This window comes from Emys orbicularis, chromosome 1, assembly GCF_028017835.1.
Source record: "Emys orbicularis isolate rEmyOrb1 chromosome 1, rEmyOrb1.hap1, whole genome shotgun sequence".
Classification (NCBI taxonomy): Eukaryota; Metazoa; Chordata; order Testudines; family Emydidae; genus Emys; species Emys orbicularis.
Window position 1 is genome coordinate 272,187,219 of NC_088683.1, and position 19,494 is coordinate 272,206,712.

Here is a 19,494-nt window from a genome sequence, read left to right on the forward strand (position 1 = left end):
CCAGACTGTGAGCAGTTTGACAGCTCCTATTTTCTTTAAAGCTACCAGCTAGAGAAAATATTCCTTTACTCTTTTTTCTCTTACCCTTCCTCCCCCCCCCCCCATTCTCCCTCTCCCCCCCAGAAATTATACTGGTATTAGGTGCAAGGCACGATTCATTTCTGGTCCAGGGATAGGTTTAAGGTTGAGTATCACAGGACCATCCTGACTAGAATGGGACCATTAGACAGGAAATTTCCTTCAGATTTGTTTCTTGCACTGTCAGTTCATGAGACTGGGCCTTAAAAAGTTACTTCAATGCCCCCCTCTCCCTTGCCCCACTACCCATGCACAATACCTTGAACATCTGTAGTACTTGTATTAGTATAGCCTGGCTTTCTGGATTCTGAACTCCTTTTCACAAACCAAGACATTTGGATTGTATTTCACTATCTACAAATAGCAGGTTTAGTGTAAGTCATTTGTGAGACTTTGGACTGGGTGATGCCCTCTTTGCTCTCAGGTCAGATGTGAAAAGTGTTGGTTCAGGACTCCTACATGAAATCCCAATTTTTGATAGCTTCTTTCTTGGGGAAGCAACTTGAAGAATATTCCTTTCTCATTTCCTCCTCTACTGTAGGGAACCACCATTCTGGGACTCTGCACCCCAAAATGGGACCATTTATCTATTCTACATTATTGTATCAAAGTGGAAATGATGGAGCATTGCAATTATAAAAAATTCTAATGTTTTAATGTCAGTTTTGAAGTAGTCTTTAACACTGTAGATCATATGGGTGTCTCGGGGTGTGTGTGTGTGTGTGTATATATGTATATGTATATGTGTGTATATATAGAGAGAGAGAGAGGGAAAAAAACAAACAAACAAACACACACACACACACACACACACACACACACGTAGGGCTTTTAAGAGATTTCCAACTTATATTTACCAGACTACCAAATATGAATACAACATAAGGCAAATTGAAAAGAGAATGCAGTTAAGGTTGAGCATTCAACCAAACTCTTTTTTGTTTTGTTTTGTTGTGTTTCTTCCTTAAATTCTGAATTTTTCTATCTTAATGCTGGGTTTTTTTTAGGGGTGTGTACACATTGCATTAATAACAAATTTTCCTGAAGAACTCTCCAGAAAATACAGTTACATACTTTGCAATGTTGGGAAGTAAAACTCACATACATTAAGGCTTTAACTCCTTTCAGGTAGTTTTAGTGTCTTATCTAATGAGAATTGTTAAAACTAATGTTTTAGTAATAACAAATTAATGATTGGATATTGTATTGCAACCTATACTTAAACCACACTTGAGTTAGGCCTTTTGTTACATAGAGGGGTTTGGTTGTCTTGTAAACTCAAGTGAATTGACTGCCGTTTAACTTAGTTAACTATCACTACTGTAAAGGCAAATATAGCTACTCCGCAACATTTTATTCCTGGTTGTAGTTCACCCTGGAATTGGTCATGGTTCGTTACCAGGTACAAACGTTTGTCTTGGAGCAAATATTGGGAATGTCTATATTTGTCTTTATAATCATGTTAATTGGCAATCAACACCACTGAAAACTCTCATCTCTACAGTGCCTTATGATATGGTTTCCTGTTAATCTTTTCGTGCCAAGTCATCTTTTTAAAGTCTTCAATGCCTGAAATGAAAACTTTTTTTCATTCTCTACCCTAGTGAAATTAAATTTTAAGACAAACTCATTCTGTTATAGATCTTTCATTTTGGCGTACCCTGGAATTCACCTATGTGAATGTTTATGGCACTCATGTCCTGGTCACTGCTGCATATGAAGCCAGTGTGGAGAAGTTCATTTATGTCAGCACAGATGAAGTATATGGAGGTAGCATTGATGAGGTGAGCTTGAAAACACAGCTATATTTTTTTGTACCTCTGCTTGTTTTATGCATATTTTTAAAGATTTTAAACAGAACAAAATAAGATTTTAATAACTTCCCATGACTTCTGTGAATGAACTATCATATACTGTATGTGCTGTTCCTGAAGATAATGAAACTTATAAACAAATACTGATTGTTACTAAAACATAGTTTAGTAACAGTCTCTTATTCATCATCTTTTATCATTTGTGTATTACATTTAATACAGAATGCCGAGAACAATGGGTATACAGTAAAAAAAAAAAAAAAAAAAAAAAAAAAAAATGCATTTGAAGAAATAAAATTTAAGTGGTATGGAATGAATGTCCTGTCACAAATTCTGCCCAGGGTGCTTTTGAGCCTATCTTTATTTAAAGAACATTTTGTTCTTTCTGCCATTCTTTGTGTGTTGTCTACTTAGATTGTAAGCTTTATGTGACAGGGGACTTGTTTTGCTATATATTTAAGGGCTTGTGTACATGGTAAGTTACTGTGTGGCAAGCCTGGGTGTGAATCTGCATGGTTTGGCGAGCTACGCTTTCAAGTCGTTGTATGTCAAGCTGCACTCCTGGACATTTGCTGAGCTGTAGCAGTGACGACAGAGGATGTTACGATGGAGCAAGCTAGCGCACTGTAGATTCACACCCTGGGTTGTAGCACAATAACTTGCCATGTAGAAAAGCCCTGAAATACCTAACACACTTTTGGGCATTTTGTAAATAAGGAAAGACATAGCCTTGTTTGACAGTTTGTGGCAGTGATTCCTTCATCAGTGCAAAAAGTAATGGCGATAACTATTTCTCAGTATTGAGGGGATAACCTTACTGATTACTACCCATTCACAACTTCTTTTTTAATCAGCAGGGAGGATTGTACAACTTATGCCCACTTTGATTAAAAGAAAGAGAAAAGGAATACTATTTCTCATAGATGAATCCCAAAATTGTCAGACACATAGATGAACATAATTCGTTGGGGGAGGGTCAACATGGTTTTTGTAAAGGGAAATTATGCCTCACCAGTCTACTAGAACTCTTTGAGGGGGTCAACAAGCATGTGGACAAGGGGGATCCAGTGGATACAGTGTACTTAGATTTTCAAAAAGCCTTTAAAAAGGTCCCTCACCAAAGGCTCTTAAGCAAAGTAAGCTGTCATGGGATAAGAGGGAAGGTCCTCTCATAAATGATCTGGAAAAAGGGATAAACAGTGAGGTGGCAAAATTTGCAGATGATACAAAACTATTCAAGATAGTTAAGTCCCATGCAGACTGCAAAGAGCTACAAAAGGATCTCACAACACTGGGTCACTGGACAACAAAATGGCAGATGAAATTCAGTGTTGATAAACGCAAAGTAATGCACATTGGAAAACATCCCAACTATACATATAAAATGAGGGGGTCTAAATTAGCTGAAGAGATCTTGGAGTCATTGTGGATAGTTCTCTGAAAACATCCACTCAATGTGCAGTGGCAGTCAAAAAAGCGAACAGAATGTTGGGAATCATTAAGAAAGGGATAAATAATAAGACAGAAAATATTATATTGCCTCTATATAAATCCATGGTATGCCCAAATCTTGAGTACTGTGTGCAGATGTGGTTGCCCCATCTCAAAAAAGATGTATTGGAATTGGAAAAGGTACAGAAAAGGACAACAAAAATGATTAGGGGTATGAAATGGCATCCGTATGAGACGAGATTAATAAGACTGGGACTTTTCAGCTTGGAAAAGAGATGACTAAGTGGGGATATGATTGAGGTATAGACAATCATGAGTGGTGTGGCGAACGTAAATAAGGAAGTGTTATTTACTCCTCATAACACAAGAACTAGGGGTCACCAAATGAAATTAATAGGCAGCAGGTTTAAAACAAGAGGAAGTATTTTTTTCCACACAACACACAGTCAGTCTGTGGAACTCTTTGCCAGAGGATGTTGTGAAGGCCAAGACTATAACAGGATTCAAAAAAGAACTAGATAAGTTCATGAACGATAGGTCCATCAATGGCTATTAGCCAGGATGGGCAGGGATGGTGTCCCTAGCCTCTGTTTGCCAGAAGCTGGGAATGGGCAACAGAGGATGGATCACTTGATGATTACCAGTTCTGTTCATTCCCTCTGGGGCACCTGGCATTGGTCAATGTTGGAAGACAGGATACTGGGCTAGATGGACCTTTGGTCTGACCCAGTATGGCCGCTCTTATGTTCTTCCACTAAGGAATTCTAATATGGCCTACTTTGCATCTATATCCATTTAACTAAGAGGTTCTCATCTCAGATCTACCACTTTGTTAGGTTACGCATCATAGCAAATTAGTGATAAGAAAGTCTTGATCTGTATCAGTTGCTGAAGTTGTGGCTGACCTCACTGGGATGGCAGGGGTATGTTGCTCTAAAGAACTCATCCAATCCAGGGTATAGCTATGTGTGGGTCTGGAGATTACCTTCAAGAAAGTAGAGAGATTGTGTAGGAGGTTTTGTGCCATTGATCATGTGGATTTTAATGTTTCCCCAAGATAAGTGGTGTGAACTTCATCACCATGTCAGACAGAACCTCAGTCAGTTCCAGGCTATGTTTACACTGCACACTTTACAGGGGCACAGCTGTGCCACTACAGCAGTGCCGCTGTAAGTTATGTAGCGTAGCCCCTCTTTGTTGGCAGGAGAGAGCTCTCCTGCCGACAAAATAAAACCACCCCCAACTAGGGGCAGTAGCTTTGTAGCTGGAGAGAGTCTTCTGCCAGCAAAGTGTTGTCCAGACCAACACTTTTTGTCGGTAAAACTTTTGTCCATCTGGGGTGTTTTTTTTTTTTTTTTTTTCATATAGACATTTATACTCTGCCTAAATTTCTCCTTTGTTTTCAGCTGAATAATGTATTCTTCACTTCCAGTACTGTCAAACGACTTCTGTATTTTACCCCAGTTGTGGTAGAAATGTTCTGACAGCAGCTTCAGTATGAAGCTTTAAAAACATTCTAGGATTCTTTAGGATGAAAGCTGTTATATAATGCAAGTTATCATTCTTTTTATTTCAGGAATTTGATGAAACTTCACCCAAACGACCAACAAATCCTTATGCCTCATCTAAAGCAGCTGCAGAATGCTTTGTTCAGTCTTACTGGGAGAGGTATCAGGTAAGCTTATTCAGGTTTCAGAAACTATAAGGTTTATTGCAATAGCATCCCTTCCATATGTGTCAAAGTAAAATCTACCACAATGTGTAAACACAGTGTGTAGGAATATAAGCCCACATTAGATCTGAGTGAATTATAGTTTTAAATTGAGTTTGGACTTTGACATAAGTAATAGGCGTGAAGCAAGTGACCAAAAGTAATGAGATTATGAGAAAGAGGGATTGTTTCTGTTAAATTTATAGCAACCCTGGAAATATTTAAATTTTGGGCTGAATATTAGAAATAAGAAAAATATGATAGATTGGATGCTAGACGCAGTAAGTGATTAATTATGTAACTTTGTTTAGAAAGACGTGGAATTCAGTAGCTAGGGGAAAATACAGCAAAATAAGATAAGAAAACCAAAAAGAGAGCAAAGTGCAGCCCTAAATTGCTACATGTAACTTTCACTAAGGTCCAATAACCAGTAATGACATTACATGTTTGTTATAGTATATAAAAAGCAACATTTTTTTTTAGGAGTTCTTAATACAGAAAAGCACTGACCCTTTTGGAATCATGCCATGATAGAAAGGTACCTTCTGGGCCTGAACCTGTTACGTTTTGGCTATTGCTTATAACTGTATTATTGCTAGGGGTATAGAATATAAGGAAGTATGTGGTTACATTGATATTGTACTCCTGGGGGAATTCCACACCAAAAAATTAAAAGTTCCATGCATAATATTTTAAAATTCTGCATATTTTATTTGTCAAAAGAACACAATATAATCATACCAGTTTCAATTATTTTTGGTCATTTATTTCAAAATGCCTGTCAGCAAGTATGTCTGTAAAAATACAGACAACAAAAAAGATTCAGGAAATGTTTTTTGACAAATAGATTTCTTATTAGGCATATTAATACAGAACTCTGAGTAATAATTCATTTAAACTACAATACAGAACCGTATTTCCTGCATCCCTCAGAAGCAGTGCAAAGGCTTGGGGGAGTCAGGGATAACGGAGGAGCTGAGGGAGACGGAAGTAAATTGCTGGGAAGGAGCCTGGGTGTGAACTTGGAGGGTTGTTGGGTATGGGTAGGAAAAATATGGAACAGGTTTTTTTGTGGGGTGGAGAGAGATTCATAGAATCATAGAATATTAGAGTTGGAAGAGACCTCAGGAGGTCATCTAGTCCAAAGCAGGACCAACACCAACTAAATCATCCCAGCCAGGGCTTTGTTAAGCCGGGCCTTAAAAACCTCTAAGGATGGAGTTTCCACACCTCCTGAGGTAACCCATTCCAGTGCTTCACAACCCTCCTAGTGAAATAGTGTTTCCTAATATCCGACCTAGACCTCCCCCACTGCAACTTGAGACCATTGCTTCTTGTTCGGTCATCTGCCACCACCGAGAACAGGCTAGCTCCATCCTCTTTGGAACCCCCCTTCAGGTAGTTGAAGGCTGCTAAGAAATCCCCCATCACTCTTCTCTTCTGCAGACTAAATAACCCCAGTTCCCTCAGCCTCTCCTCGTAAGTCATGTGCCCTAGCCCCCTAATCATTTTCGTTGCCCTCCGCTGGATTCTCTCCAATTTGTCCACATCCCTTCTATAGTGGGGGGACCAAAACTGGACACAATGCTCCAGGTGTGGCCTCACCAGTGCAGAATAGAGGGGAATAATCACTTCCCTTGATCTGCTGGCAATGCTCCTACTAATACAGCCCAATATGCCGTTAGCCTTCTTGGCAACAAAGGCACACTGATGACTCATATCCAGCTTCTCGTCCGCTGTAATCCTGAGGTTCTTTTCTGCAGAACTGCTGCTTAGCCAGTCGGTCCCCAGCCTGTAGCGGTGCATGGGATTCTTCCTTCCTAAGTGCAGGACTCTGCACTTGTCCTTGTTGAACCTCATCAGATTTCTTTTGGCCCAATCCTCCAATTTGTCTGGGTCACTCTGGATGCTATCCTACCCTCCAGTGTATCTACCTCTCCCCCAGCTTAGTGTCATCTGCGAATTTGCTGAGGGTGCAATTCATCCCATCATCCAGATCATTAATAAAGACGTTGAACAAAGCCGACCCCTGGGGCACTCCACTTGATACTGGCTGCCAACTAGACATCAAGCTGTTGATCACTACCCGCTGAGCCCGACAATCTAGCCAGCTTTCTACCTACCTTATAGACAGGATTGTTCGGGAGCTTCCCCCATGCAGACCCTGTCTGACCCCTAGCATCTCCCATTCAGTCAGGCACATCTGCCCCTGTCCCCCTTGTGTTCCTGCACCCCCATGTGTCCTTGCATCCCCTATGAACGTGTCCCTCCACCCCCACTCAGACACCCACTCTCCCCATCCCCATGTGGTCCTGCAGCCCCTTCCCCTGTCCGTATGTGGCTCTGTACCCCATCCCCATGTGTTTCTGTGCCCCCACTCAGCCACTCCCGTCCCTATATGTCTGTGCCTCACCCAGCCACTCCCATGTCCCTGTACCCCCTCCCCATGTGTCTCTGTGCCCCCACTCAGCCATTACCCCTGTCCCTATGTTTCCCTGTTCAGCCCCCGCCCCAGTCTGTCCTTCCCCACTAGCTCTCATGAGCTCCTGTCTGACCTCCCCACCCCCTGCCAGCACCCAACGCTGTCTGTTTCTCCAAAGCTCCCCTCTCCTGACCTGACCTGGCCTGATGTGCACTGCGAAGAAGGCAGGCTCTTTCTCTTCCTCAGCTGGCTGGGAGCTGCTGCTGTTCTTGCATCACAGCGCCCTCCGGTGGGCAAAAGGCAGAACTGCAGCAACATTTAGGCAGAAGCTTTTTTCTGCTCAGAAATTAAAAATATACACGGCTCATTAATTATGCACACGTGTAGTAGCACAGAATCCCCCCATGAGTAATATTTTGAATGTAATCAACAGCAAGTGGCCTTTGGACTAATAAAAGAATGCTTATGTGGAAACTGAGTCATGGTAAACCTTAATAAACTGTTTAGGGAAATTATTTCTGACACAGTACCATCTGATTCACAGTTCTGTTTAAATTGGATCAAAAGGACACTTGCCTATCCTGTTATTAAAGGCATTCAAAACAAACAAATATTTTTTCATCGTAATTGTAAACTTCTGAATTTTCATCTTTCTTCTACCAGTCTATCAAAACTAACTAAATTCCCTAGTTTCTAAATTACAGCTAAACGTAAAAGAAATCATATATTCCAAAGTAGGGGTGTGCGAAGTTAAGGTAACCAAATTGTATTGTCTGCTTCCATGGGGAAAGCAACCTTCCATCTTTCCTTATTTATTTTTATTTGAAGCTTTAAATTGCTATGCAGATCCTTGTTTGTTTAAACATTTCAATTGTAAACTGTCTTGCTTCATTCTTCATCTTATTTTTTTCAGGCCTTTGAAGGCTCTTCATAAGTTTGTTGTCTTTGGGATGGGGAAAACTCAGGGATAGATGTCTGTTAGTGACAGTGAAACATTTCTTTTGACTAAGAAATGTCACACAAAGGCTCTTTATATTGTCTACCGTATACATGTTTGTAGTGTCCTCTAGACAGGAATGCAAATGAGAATGGGGAACAGGAACTTCTGTTGCTGACTGCATGTCTCCATCTCTAAACTAGAGGTATTTGTCTACTGGCAGGTGTGTCTTGTGGCTTCATTTATTCATAAAGTTCTTCCAGATATTTGGATAGGCACTACAAAATTGCGAATTGCTACTATTAATTGTTTGGTGAAGAAGCGAAGGCAGTTTGGGCCTACAGTCCTTGACAGATAATACTCACATGTTTAATATTTTAAAGTTTCCAGTTGTCATCACACGAAGCAGCAATGTTTATGGACCACATCAGTATCCAGAAAAAGTAAGTAATATTTCTTTTTCTATCTTAACTCTCTAATTCATTGTAAAAAGGTTGTTTAGATGTTTTACGGCTGTTTTTTGTTTGTGTGTGTGTGTGTGTGTGTGTGTGTGTGTGTTTGAATATACTTACAATGTTTTCCAAAGAAAATACTTTGTATCACAGGCAAAGTAGGTCAAGCTCAATTAGCACCATCTGTCTTAGTCTGATATTAATAACCTACCAATCTAACCACCCCTAGCTGACTCATGTTGGTGGATGCAAGGGAAGCAGGAACTACATTTCTCCAATAAAGCATTTGTTAAAGTGTCTCAAATATCTATTCGAGCATTGTCAGAATTTTTTACAGTGCTTCTAGATTTTCAGAGGCTATCAGGGTGCCACAGGGATTGGTGTTAATTCTGGTCTTAATTAATAATTCCATTGATGATATGAAAGTGAGGTAAACAGTAAGTTTTTAAAAAATCCCTCAGATATGAAAGAAGGTGGAGTTGAATCAGTAAAGATAAAAAGAAACCTAAAAAAGTCAGAAATCTGGTCAGAAATAAAATGAAATTAAAGTGGATTGCATTTGTCTAGGCTTATCTTGTGGAGAGGAATAATTCAAAATAGATATTAAATAGGAGGGAGTTGTGTTTTGTATTGCTACTATCCAAACATGGGGTGATAGTGGATAAATGACAATGAAAGTTACTGCACATTTTGATAAAGAAATGCCGCATTTTGCAAAGGCATATTTGTGCTATTTTTGTGAGGTTGTGCGTCTCTGCACTGCTTTTAGTTCTGACCATTTTGGAAAAATTTAGACAAATTGGTGGTAACTCATAGAAGAATAAAGAAAAAATATTTAGGGACTTAATGGACTGACTAATGAAGAACTAAAATGTATAGCCTTTTATAGTTAGAAAAAAATAACTGTAGGAAGCAATATGTTTTTGATGAATCCTTGGCTACAGCTGGATACCACGATTGCCAACGTAAGTACTCGCAGGTAGCCTGGGACTCTTGCTCAAAAATTAGTACCTCAAGATCTTTCTATCTTTGTGGCACATTTGTGCTCTTTAGCTAGCAACTGTAGTAACTATTGTTTGTAGCTATGGGTTTGTTACAGGTAGGTACCAGACCACTGGATTTTAACTCATGCTCACAGATGTTTGAGTAATTTTTTTTGCCTACATGGGGATGTTTGGGTGTGACTTGTCTTTGCAAGGTAGGATCATACTTGCTCAAGTGTATGCCCCATTTGCCTTGATCCTGCAAATGCTTTCATGTGTGCTTAACTTTATGCACTTGAGCAGCCCCATTGATCTCTGTGGGACTCCTCATATGCATAAAGTTAAGCATATGTTGTGTTTGTAGGATCAGGGCCTCCCTGGCTCCCTAAAGAGGGTAAGATTTAAAACTACTAATCCTGTGATCTCCAGTGATTTTTAGAGCAGAAGATCATGGATTCTGTTTCCCCATTCTGCTTATCTACTATTACACTGGTTTGTTTCACAGAATCATAGTGATCATATTTCCTGTCTTGAGTAAAATCCTTTGAACAGACTTCTGAGATGTGTATATAAATGTTCACTTTGAACAACAAAATAAATATGCATGTAACTTCCATGCCCAAGGAGCTTTTAGCTTGGTGGTTAGGATGAATGTTGGAAGGCATGCATTCTCACAAATGCTCTTTTCAAAAAAACCCTAAACTTGTTTCTATTAAGCAGCTTTTAAAATTCAAATGAATATATTATGTCAGTTCTTCCATCTAACTTTCAATTGTGTTTTGCTTTGTTTTTAAATAGATGTTCTTTATGGGTGAAATCCTGGGCCCATTTACTTCAGTGAGGCCACGATTTCACCTTGTAAGTCCTTGTAGAGCCTCAGCTTTTTCTAAAATGAACCGACTTTATTTATTTATTTATTTATTTATTGCTGTTTAGGTTATTCCGAAGTTTATATCTTTGTTGCATCAGAACAGGAAATGGTATGTAACTTGAGTGTTCTACAGTGTTTTTTTTTTGGTTTGTGGCAGGGAGTATGTGGTGGAAAAGCAGTATTCTTCATAAATTAATGTTTTTAAAATTAGTCCCATTAGTAATCTGAGTATGTCCATAACTTACTTGCATTTTAGTTACATTGCAATCAGGAACCAAAAAGGCTATTTTAAAATTAACTCAAACGGAATCTTCTTTCAACCAAAAAGCATCTTTGTCTGCTTTTTAATAGTTGTGTCCACTTAAAAATACACATCTAAATGTTGATAGAATAACTGGATACTTCTGTTTTTAAAATTACACAACACAGTATCTTTCTTTTTCCTGTTTAGCTGCATTCATGGTTCTGGGCTTCAAAGAAGGAATTTTCTTTACGCCACTGATGTAGTAGAAGCATTCCTTACTGTTCTAAAGAAGGGGAAGCCAGGTGAAATTTATAACATTGGAACCAATTTTGAAATGTCCATTGTACAGCTTGCTAAAGAATTAATCCACCTAGTAAGTAAACAATGTAGACAGTTCAGAGTATTTGTGGTTTCTTTTCTTCTTAATAATGGTACATCTGCAATTGAACTTCAGAGGATTTGAATTACTTTGGGCTTATGTGAGTTTAATGTTCAAAGGGTGGGAAAGATGAGGTTTGACAATCCCCTAGGGAGACAGAAGTGCCATAGATCCACAGAACTGGTAGCACAGGTATAGTGCACAAAACAGCCATGCAAGCTACCCCACGCTACAGTATTTTTTCAGTCCTCCTGGGATCCTGACCTGGAAGAAATGATCTGTAACTCTGAAGGTAGCTCAGTCTCCATACTAATGCAATCAGACCTGGGTTCAGTTCCCTGCTCTGCCATAAACTTCCTGTGACCTTGGGCATGTCATTCAGCCTCTAAGTGCTTCAGTTCCTCATCTGTAAAATGGGAAGGTGTGAGGATAAATACATTTAAAGACTTCGAAGTATTTTGAGATCTACTGATGAAAAGTTCTATATAGGAAATAGGTGGTATCATTATTATTATTATTATTATTATTGTTTCTCACTGATGCAAGTGCTTTTTTTAAAAAGGGGGCAGCATTGAGAGCTCTCCACCTGCTTTTCACGCAGGCTAATGACCAGTCATCAATTGACAACTACTTCTTGATACTCTCTATTTCATTTTGGTCAGGGAGTGTGGAATTGCCAAAAGTAAAAACTTGCTAAAATTTAGAATTATACAAAAATACAGTTATTAATCATAGAATCATAGACTGTCAGGGTTGGAAGGGACCTCAGGAGGTCATCTAGACCAACCCCCTGCTCAAAGTAGGACCAATCCCCAAGTATTGGAAGGTATCTGGAGAAGAGTGGCCATTGGAATCACTATAAGTGGTCAAAACTAATTACCTTGCAATAATTTTACCAGCCACAGCTCATAAAATTTAAACCAAAAAACATACAGAAATGGTGGTTCTTAGCCCAGTGTTAAATTTGAACCTTAATATTGATTTAATTCTATGCATTGTAACCTGGTTTGTAATATAGAAAATAATTTATTCTTTTCTGGTTGACAGATAAAAAAGACCAATTCAGAATCTGAAATGGAACATTGGGTGGATTATGTCAAAGACAGGTGAGGAATTGGTTAACTGTCTATTGGGGGATTTTTATCTTAAAGATGTGTTCTATCTTTTTTTTGTTTTGTACTTTCTTTGTACCACTAAAAAAAAAAAAAAAAGTTCTGATTATGCCCTTTTGTGACAATAGTCTGTTCCTGCATAGATCAGTGATGTCAGGCTCACCATGAAGGGCATATTCCATTTTTAGTCATAGGCCAGGCTGTGTGTGTACAGTGGTACTTCCTCCCCTTAATCCACAGAGGAATGCCTACTGTCAGTAGGAGATTTGCACAAAGATAAAGTATAGAAATATAGCCTTTATGTAGTAACTAAACTGTCTTAATTTGTTTGTTCAGTACTTGTTACATTCACCATCATGCAGGGTGGAAGAACTCTGACCTTTACAACCACTCTTATTTCTGTCATTTGTTTAACTTTCTGTTTTTGTGTGTCGTCTCTGTTCTCCATTTGCATTTCCTTCTCTGAAGCAACTTCCAATTTCCCACCTTCCTGTAGGCTTCATTTGCACCCCCATTCTCTACTCTGAAATGCTCAGTAATGGAATAGTTAATATCACCATTAACGTGGCATCAACAGGCTTTAGAATTGACACTTCAGTGAGATTAGTACGGAGCAGGAGGGGTCACACCTCTGAGCCATTGTTTCAGGTGATCTGCAGGCTTAGAAAGACTATCAGGTTAAGATTCTCTCATGGATATTTTTAATAAAAGTCAGGGACAGGTCGTGGGTGTGACGGGTTAGATCACAGAAACCCCCTTGGGAGCTGCCACCCGATGTGCAAAGACTACCCCTGCTCCTGTTTTCCCTGCCAGCTCAGGACTCCAGCACCCTGTCTTGCTGAGTCAGACACTCCCGTCTGGCTCCAGACACAGACCCAGGGTCTGAATCACTTGTCCCAAAGCTGCAAGTTTATCTGAAAACAGCTCACAGTAGTGTGCTTGTCTCTAGCACTCAGATGCCCAACTCCCAATGGGGTCTAAACCCAGATAACTCCGTTTTACCCTGCATAAAGCTTATGCAGGGCAAACTCCTAAATTGTTCGCCCTCTATAACACTGATAGAGAGAGATGCACAGTTGTTTGCTCCCTCAGGTATTAATACATACTCTGAATAAATTACTAAATAAAAAGTGATTTTATTAAATACAGACAGTAGGATTTAAGTGGTTCCAAGTAGTAACAGACAGAACAAAGTAAGTCACCAAGCAAAATAAAATAAAATGCACAAATCTATGTCTAATCAAACTAAATCTCACCCTCAGAGATGTTTCAGTAAGTTTTTCTCAGACTGGACACCTTCCAGGCCTGAGCACAATTCTTTCCCCTGGTACAGCTCTTGTTCCAGCTCAGGTGATAGCTAGGGGATTCTTCATGATGGCTCCTCTCCCTCCTTTGTTCTCTTCCACCCCTTTATATATCTTTTGCATAAGGCGGGAACCCTTTGTCCCTGTGGGTTTCCACCCCCCCTCACTGGAAAAGCACCAGGTTAAAGATGGATTCCAGTTCAGGTGACATGATCACATGTCACTGCAAGACTTCATTACTCACTTGCCAGCACACACATATACAGGAAGACTCACAGGTAAACACAGTCATCTGCAGACAATGGTTCTTGTTAATGGGAGTCATCAAGATTCCAAACCATCATTAATGGCCCACACTTTACATAATTACAATAGGCCCTCAGAGTTATGTTTTATATTTCTAGTTTTAGATACAAGAGTGGTACATTTCTACAAATAGGATGATCACACTCAGTAGATTATGAGCTTTGTAATGATACCTTACAAGAGACCTTTTGGACAAAGCATACCCCAGTTGCATTATATTCACTTATTGTCAAATTTTTCTAAAACTATCCCAGTTACATTATATTGACTTATTATCAAGTTTTTATAAAACCATATAGACTGCACAACGTCACAGTGGGCTTCTGTGAATTTTTGTTTATTGCCCACGTCCTTTCCCTGACTTTTAGTTAAAATACCCTCGGGGGGTGGGGAGGATGACACATTGTCAGAGCGCTGCTGGGGCTTGCAGCTGCTCCAGCCCTGGTGACCACTCCAGCCCCTGGTTTGGTCCTGCCCCAGAAGTCAGAGAGGTCCCGGAAAGTCATGGAATCTGTGACCGCCATGATAGAATCTTATCCTTAACTATCAGTTATTCTGTTCATATTTGGAAGGTTATCTTGGCAGCCAGGAGAACTTTATATTTATTAACTTAAAAAGATTAAAGATTAGATTCTGACAGTCTGAATGTAATTACATGGGCTGCATAAATACGTCAGATGGGCCAAATGCAGCCCTTTGGCTGTATTTTAGACTGATGGATTTGTCCAAGGCCACAGGGGACCATTATGATCATCTAGTGTGACCTGTATAACACAAGCCATAGAACTTCCCCAGAATAATTCCTAGAGCATAAAATACACAAGCTTTTATTGTACTCTTGATAAGATTGAGAGACTTATGAACTTTAGAGATGGGAACAGCTGAGCCCTGAAGTGTTGAAGAAAAATAGGACATTGTCCTATGAAAACTAAGTTTTCTATAAAATATGAACCCTGCCTCACTTGCTGTGAACAAACATAAAGAAGGGAAATTGGAAAGACTAACTGCAGGCTGCGGCTTGGAAAAGATTTATGGTGACAATAGTATAACATCTTAAAATGTAGCACAAGACACTTTATATTCTATTTTATTTAAATAACAGTTGTACAATATTTGGTTGAGGAGACTAACAGACACAAAAGTCTTGTCTATGCGACATTAATCACTATAGTTACTGGGACAATGTTGAAAATAGTTTATCCATATTTCTACTGGCACCCAAACAGTTCAGCAGCATCTACATCTTTTGTCAGCTCCTGGAATGTAGATACGGCTTACTGCAGTGGTCCCCAACCTTTTTCGTCTGGCGGGTGCCAGACGACAAGCCACCACGGACCGTGGCCGGCGGACGAGCACCCGCCGAAATGCCGCTGAGAAGCAGCAACGTCAATAGGCGTCGCCGCCGACAAGCAGTGTCATCCAGAGGCGTTGCCACCGAAATGCCGCCGAAAATCGGCGGCGATGCCTCTGGATGACGCTGCTTGTCGGCGGCATTTCGGCGGATGCTCATCTGCCGGCCAGTACGCGGGCGCACATAGATGCCCTGGCAGGTGCTGTGTTGGGGACCACTGGCTTACTGCCTAGGTGCCTGAGCTCCTAGATGTTGTGATGTAGCAGCTTTTCTCCTCAAGTAAGCAGCACTTTAGATAAAAGGTGAAATACATAAGTAGGATTCTCCTCACTCACTTTCCATCAGTGGATATTGGTACATTTAGGTTCCATGTATTGAGCAGCACTGAGCTCTCACTAACGGTGACATTGCTGTTGTAGATTTCTAGAGTATTGCCATATCTTCAGAGTGTCAAACAAGGTGAATATTTGAAGCTTCCTAACAGTGTATTATTAGTATTTATTACTAATAATGTTTAGTATGGTTGTGCCAAAGAGCCAACTCAGAACGGACCCCCATGGTGCTACCCATTGTACAAAGAGTAGTATATGGTCCCAGTCCCAAAGAGCTTAAAATCTAAATAGATAAAACAGACACAGGGTGCTAGAACGGTATAACACTTAAGCAGAATGAACTGTGTGATGACAGCAGACAATGACGAAATTCACCCCTAGTGTACTTAAGGAACTAGCTGAAGCAATCTCTGAATCATTAACTGTTGTCTTCAAGAATTCATGGAGGATGAATGACATCCCAGATGACTATAAAAAGGTAAACGTAGTACCTCTCTTCAAAAAGAGGAAAAAACAGGACCTGGGAAATTATAGACCACTCAGCCTGATACCTGTAGAGATACTGAAATAAATTATTAAATAATCAATTTGCTCAAACCTACAGAAAAATAAGGTGATAATTAATAGCTAACATGGATTTCTCAAGAACAAATTGTGTCAAATCTAATTGATTTCTTTGACAAGGTAACTGGTCTAGTGGTTGGAGGGGAAGCAATAGACATGATATATCTGGACTTTTTACATAATCATACATGATATTCTTGTAAGCAAACTGGGGAAATATGGTTTAGATGAAATTACTCTAAGGTGGGTGCATAACTTGACTCAACTACTCAAGAATATTTATCAGTGGTTTGCTGTCAAACTCGGAAGACATATCAAGTGGGGTCTTGCAGGAAGCGGGGTGAAGGGAGAAAGAAAAGGTAGGGGAGAAAAGGGTAAGAGGGACAGATGTGGAGTGAAACTGAGGTGAAAAGACTTTGGGGGAGAGGAGAGGATCAAACAGAAAACCAGCACAGGGCAGAGAAAGTCCAATTAAAACTGTACAAGGTTCTCTGAATGTCCAAATGACCAAAGGTCTCAGCTTTGGCTGCTTCTGCCACTATCAGCTGGAGGCTCTGGTAGCTTCTCTCTGAAATTTTCTGCAAAGGCCACATGGATTGGTGGGAAGCACCATCTGGATTCTAAAGCCCTTCAGAGTGGGTGGATGGGTGGAGTGGAGGTAATAGAAACACATTAGCACAGTGGGGTTTAAGTTACCGTGAGGGCCGAACTCATTTTTCTCCCTGGATATCTGCACATGATGAGTTTTGTGCATGATCACATGCATGGTAGAAATGTTTTGAAAATGTGACAAAGCAGATCTGTTTGAGTGGGAAAATCATTTTTAATTAAAAAAACGCCTAATATGAGTGCTTGAGGGCACTGTAGAGCAAAGTGCTGTACACTAAATTGTTTTCAAAAATATTGTACATGCTTTAACTGTATTTTTCTTTAAACTTGTATTTTTGTACTTGTTTTTTAAGACCTACCAATGACCTAAGATATCCAATGAATTCAGAAAAAATGCACAATTTAGGATGGAGACCTAAAGTTCCTTGGAAGGAAGGAATAAAGAAAACAAGTATGCTACATTTAATATCTGTAACTCACTTGAGGGTGGTGATTTGGGAGTAAAGAAGTAGAGAATATTTTGGTTTTGAAATTTAGTGTTATCTTACGAGTAGCTAAAGTTAGAATGCTGCTGAGCTTATTCTTTCAAACTAGCCAGTAGAACAGATTCCTCTTTAAGTAGCTTATGTGCCTATTAGTATTTTTTTAGAAGAAACCCATTAAGACACCTTACTATTATTAATATAATTTAAAAGCAGGGCCAAAAATAAAGTAGACATTTTGATATGATACAATAGTATCTTGGTTAAGGACTTCACTGAAGATTCCAAATATTATTAGCTATTTATGTCACAGAATGCAATTTATGTATAACTGTACTACTGCTGTGTTAGCTTCCTTGTGGTATCTGGAAAAGGGTACAAATAGTTAGGAATATCAGTTTCTCTGTTTAATTTGATCTATGTCTTAAATTCAACTTTCTCGTTTATGCTAGTTGAATGGTACAGAGACAATTTTCGCAACTGGAAGAATGCGGAGAAAGCTTTGGAACCCTTTCCTGTGACAGAACTATTTGCACAGCTTGATGTACCGTAGGGATGAAGAGCGAGCATAAAGGAAATTCATCCTCTCTCCTTGTGACCATGTCTTCTTTATAGAAACTTGCAGTCAAGTGACCAAGCTGAAGTCTTCTCATATTTCAAGATGCATGGACAATTATGAATTCACAGCTGCAAATAAGGAACAAAATGGGAAAGATTTTCAGAGCTTTTTAATACTTGATTTTGTAGATGTAAATCTGTTAACATCAGTTTTAGTGCAATATCCTTAATTTTTTATAGAAATTTATTTTAAATAACTATATGAAGGATTTTTATAACACTATACATTGATACACTTGATTTTAAACCTGTTTTGTTCACTTTGACTAAGAAAGATTTTGAATACAACTCTTGGTATTTTTGATGAAAATAAGTTATTGGTGTGTGTAAGTTCAGAAATGCATCAGATGTACTAGACAGGTCATCACTTTTTATACTTGTTCCATCACGTTAGCTACAAAATTATATTTTTTGTTCAGGCGTTTAATAATTAAGGAGCCAAATGTTTTATACTCTACCAAAGGTATACAGAATCACCAAAGGTAGAGATGAGATCTAAATAGTTACAATCTATTTCCCTGCCATTGCAGTATTGTTCTCCATAGATCACTATTCTAGAACATTGTCTGGTCTAATTTTAAATGTCTTAAATAGCATGAAGCTTGTATTTAAATTCATTCCATTATCTGTCTACATTATTTTCAAAGGATTTTGTCACTGTGGTCATTATCCAGTTATTACCTTTTGTATTACCCCAAATAATTTCTTTCTCCTTAATGTTTACAATTGGAATGTTTGGAAAAACTTGAATGCTAAGTTTGTTACAGTATTTCAAATGTTATAATGTCCCATGATATGAAGAATATTTTTTGCCATAGAGATAAAAGCTAAATAGTTTTGTTTCACTGAGTTGTGGGATGGTTTGCATTATCAGAGTTTAGATCATCTTATCAATGAAACATTGCTTGTTAGTAAAACTTCCTTGTAAAATGCCCCCTTTTTTTATAGAAGGGAGAAATATCCTGTATTTTCACATAAAATTCAGTAGAAAACTATAATTAAGGAAAAGCTGCTAATATGGATTTTTCAATGTTAATATTTGAATATAAAGTGCTTGTCTAACTCGATTATCTTCTGTTATGCATGAGTTGATTCAATTTGTGCCTCTTGGTAAAAAGTTAAATGATGGCATTCTATATTAACTGAATCTTCCAGGGGCCTTGAAGAGTAGCCCTAAGTCGAGAACAAGACATTACCCACTCTTGGAGATGACAAGGACGTGAATAAGTAGAGAGAGCATTAAATGGTCAACAGAGAAATTGTTTCATAAACTATTTTAATACAAGCTCATGCTTGTAACACTGAACACATAAGGAATGGAAAAAGCCAAGGTTTTCGTAGAGAACAAGATAGTGAGATAATATATTTTATTGGACCAACTACGGTTGGTGGAAGGGACAAGCTTTTGAGCTTCACAGAGCTATTCCTCTGGTCTATAGAAGGTAACCAGTGTCGGATCTAAATGCAAGGTGG

General features: G+C 39.1%; 1 protein-coding gene across 1 annotated transcript in view; it reads left to right on the forward strand.

The window, feature by feature from the left end:
- Window positions 1-19,081, forward strand: part of TGDS (TDP-glucose 4,6-dehydratase) — a 30,935-nt gene extending 11,854 nt beyond the window's left edge. The window contains exons 5-12 of the mRNA XM_065412679.1: window positions 1,720-1,862; window positions 4,921-5,019; window positions 8,798-8,857; window positions 10,786-10,829; window positions 11,172-11,337; window positions 12,391-12,449; window positions 17,275-17,372; window positions 17,856-19,081. Coding sequence (XP_065268751.1) covers window positions 1,720-1,862; window positions 4,921-5,019; window positions 8,798-8,857; window positions 10,786-10,829; window positions 11,172-11,337; window positions 12,391-12,449; window positions 17,275-17,372; window positions 17,856-17,956 — 770 coding nt within the window. The 3' untranslated portion in view covers window positions 17,957-19,081. The remainder of the gene's footprint in view (window positions 1-1,719; window positions 1,863-4,920; window positions 5,020-8,797; window positions 8,858-10,785; window positions 10,830-11,171; window positions 11,338-12,390; window positions 12,450-17,274; window positions 17,373-17,855) is intronic.
- Window positions 19,082-19,494: the final 413 nt, after the last annotated feature.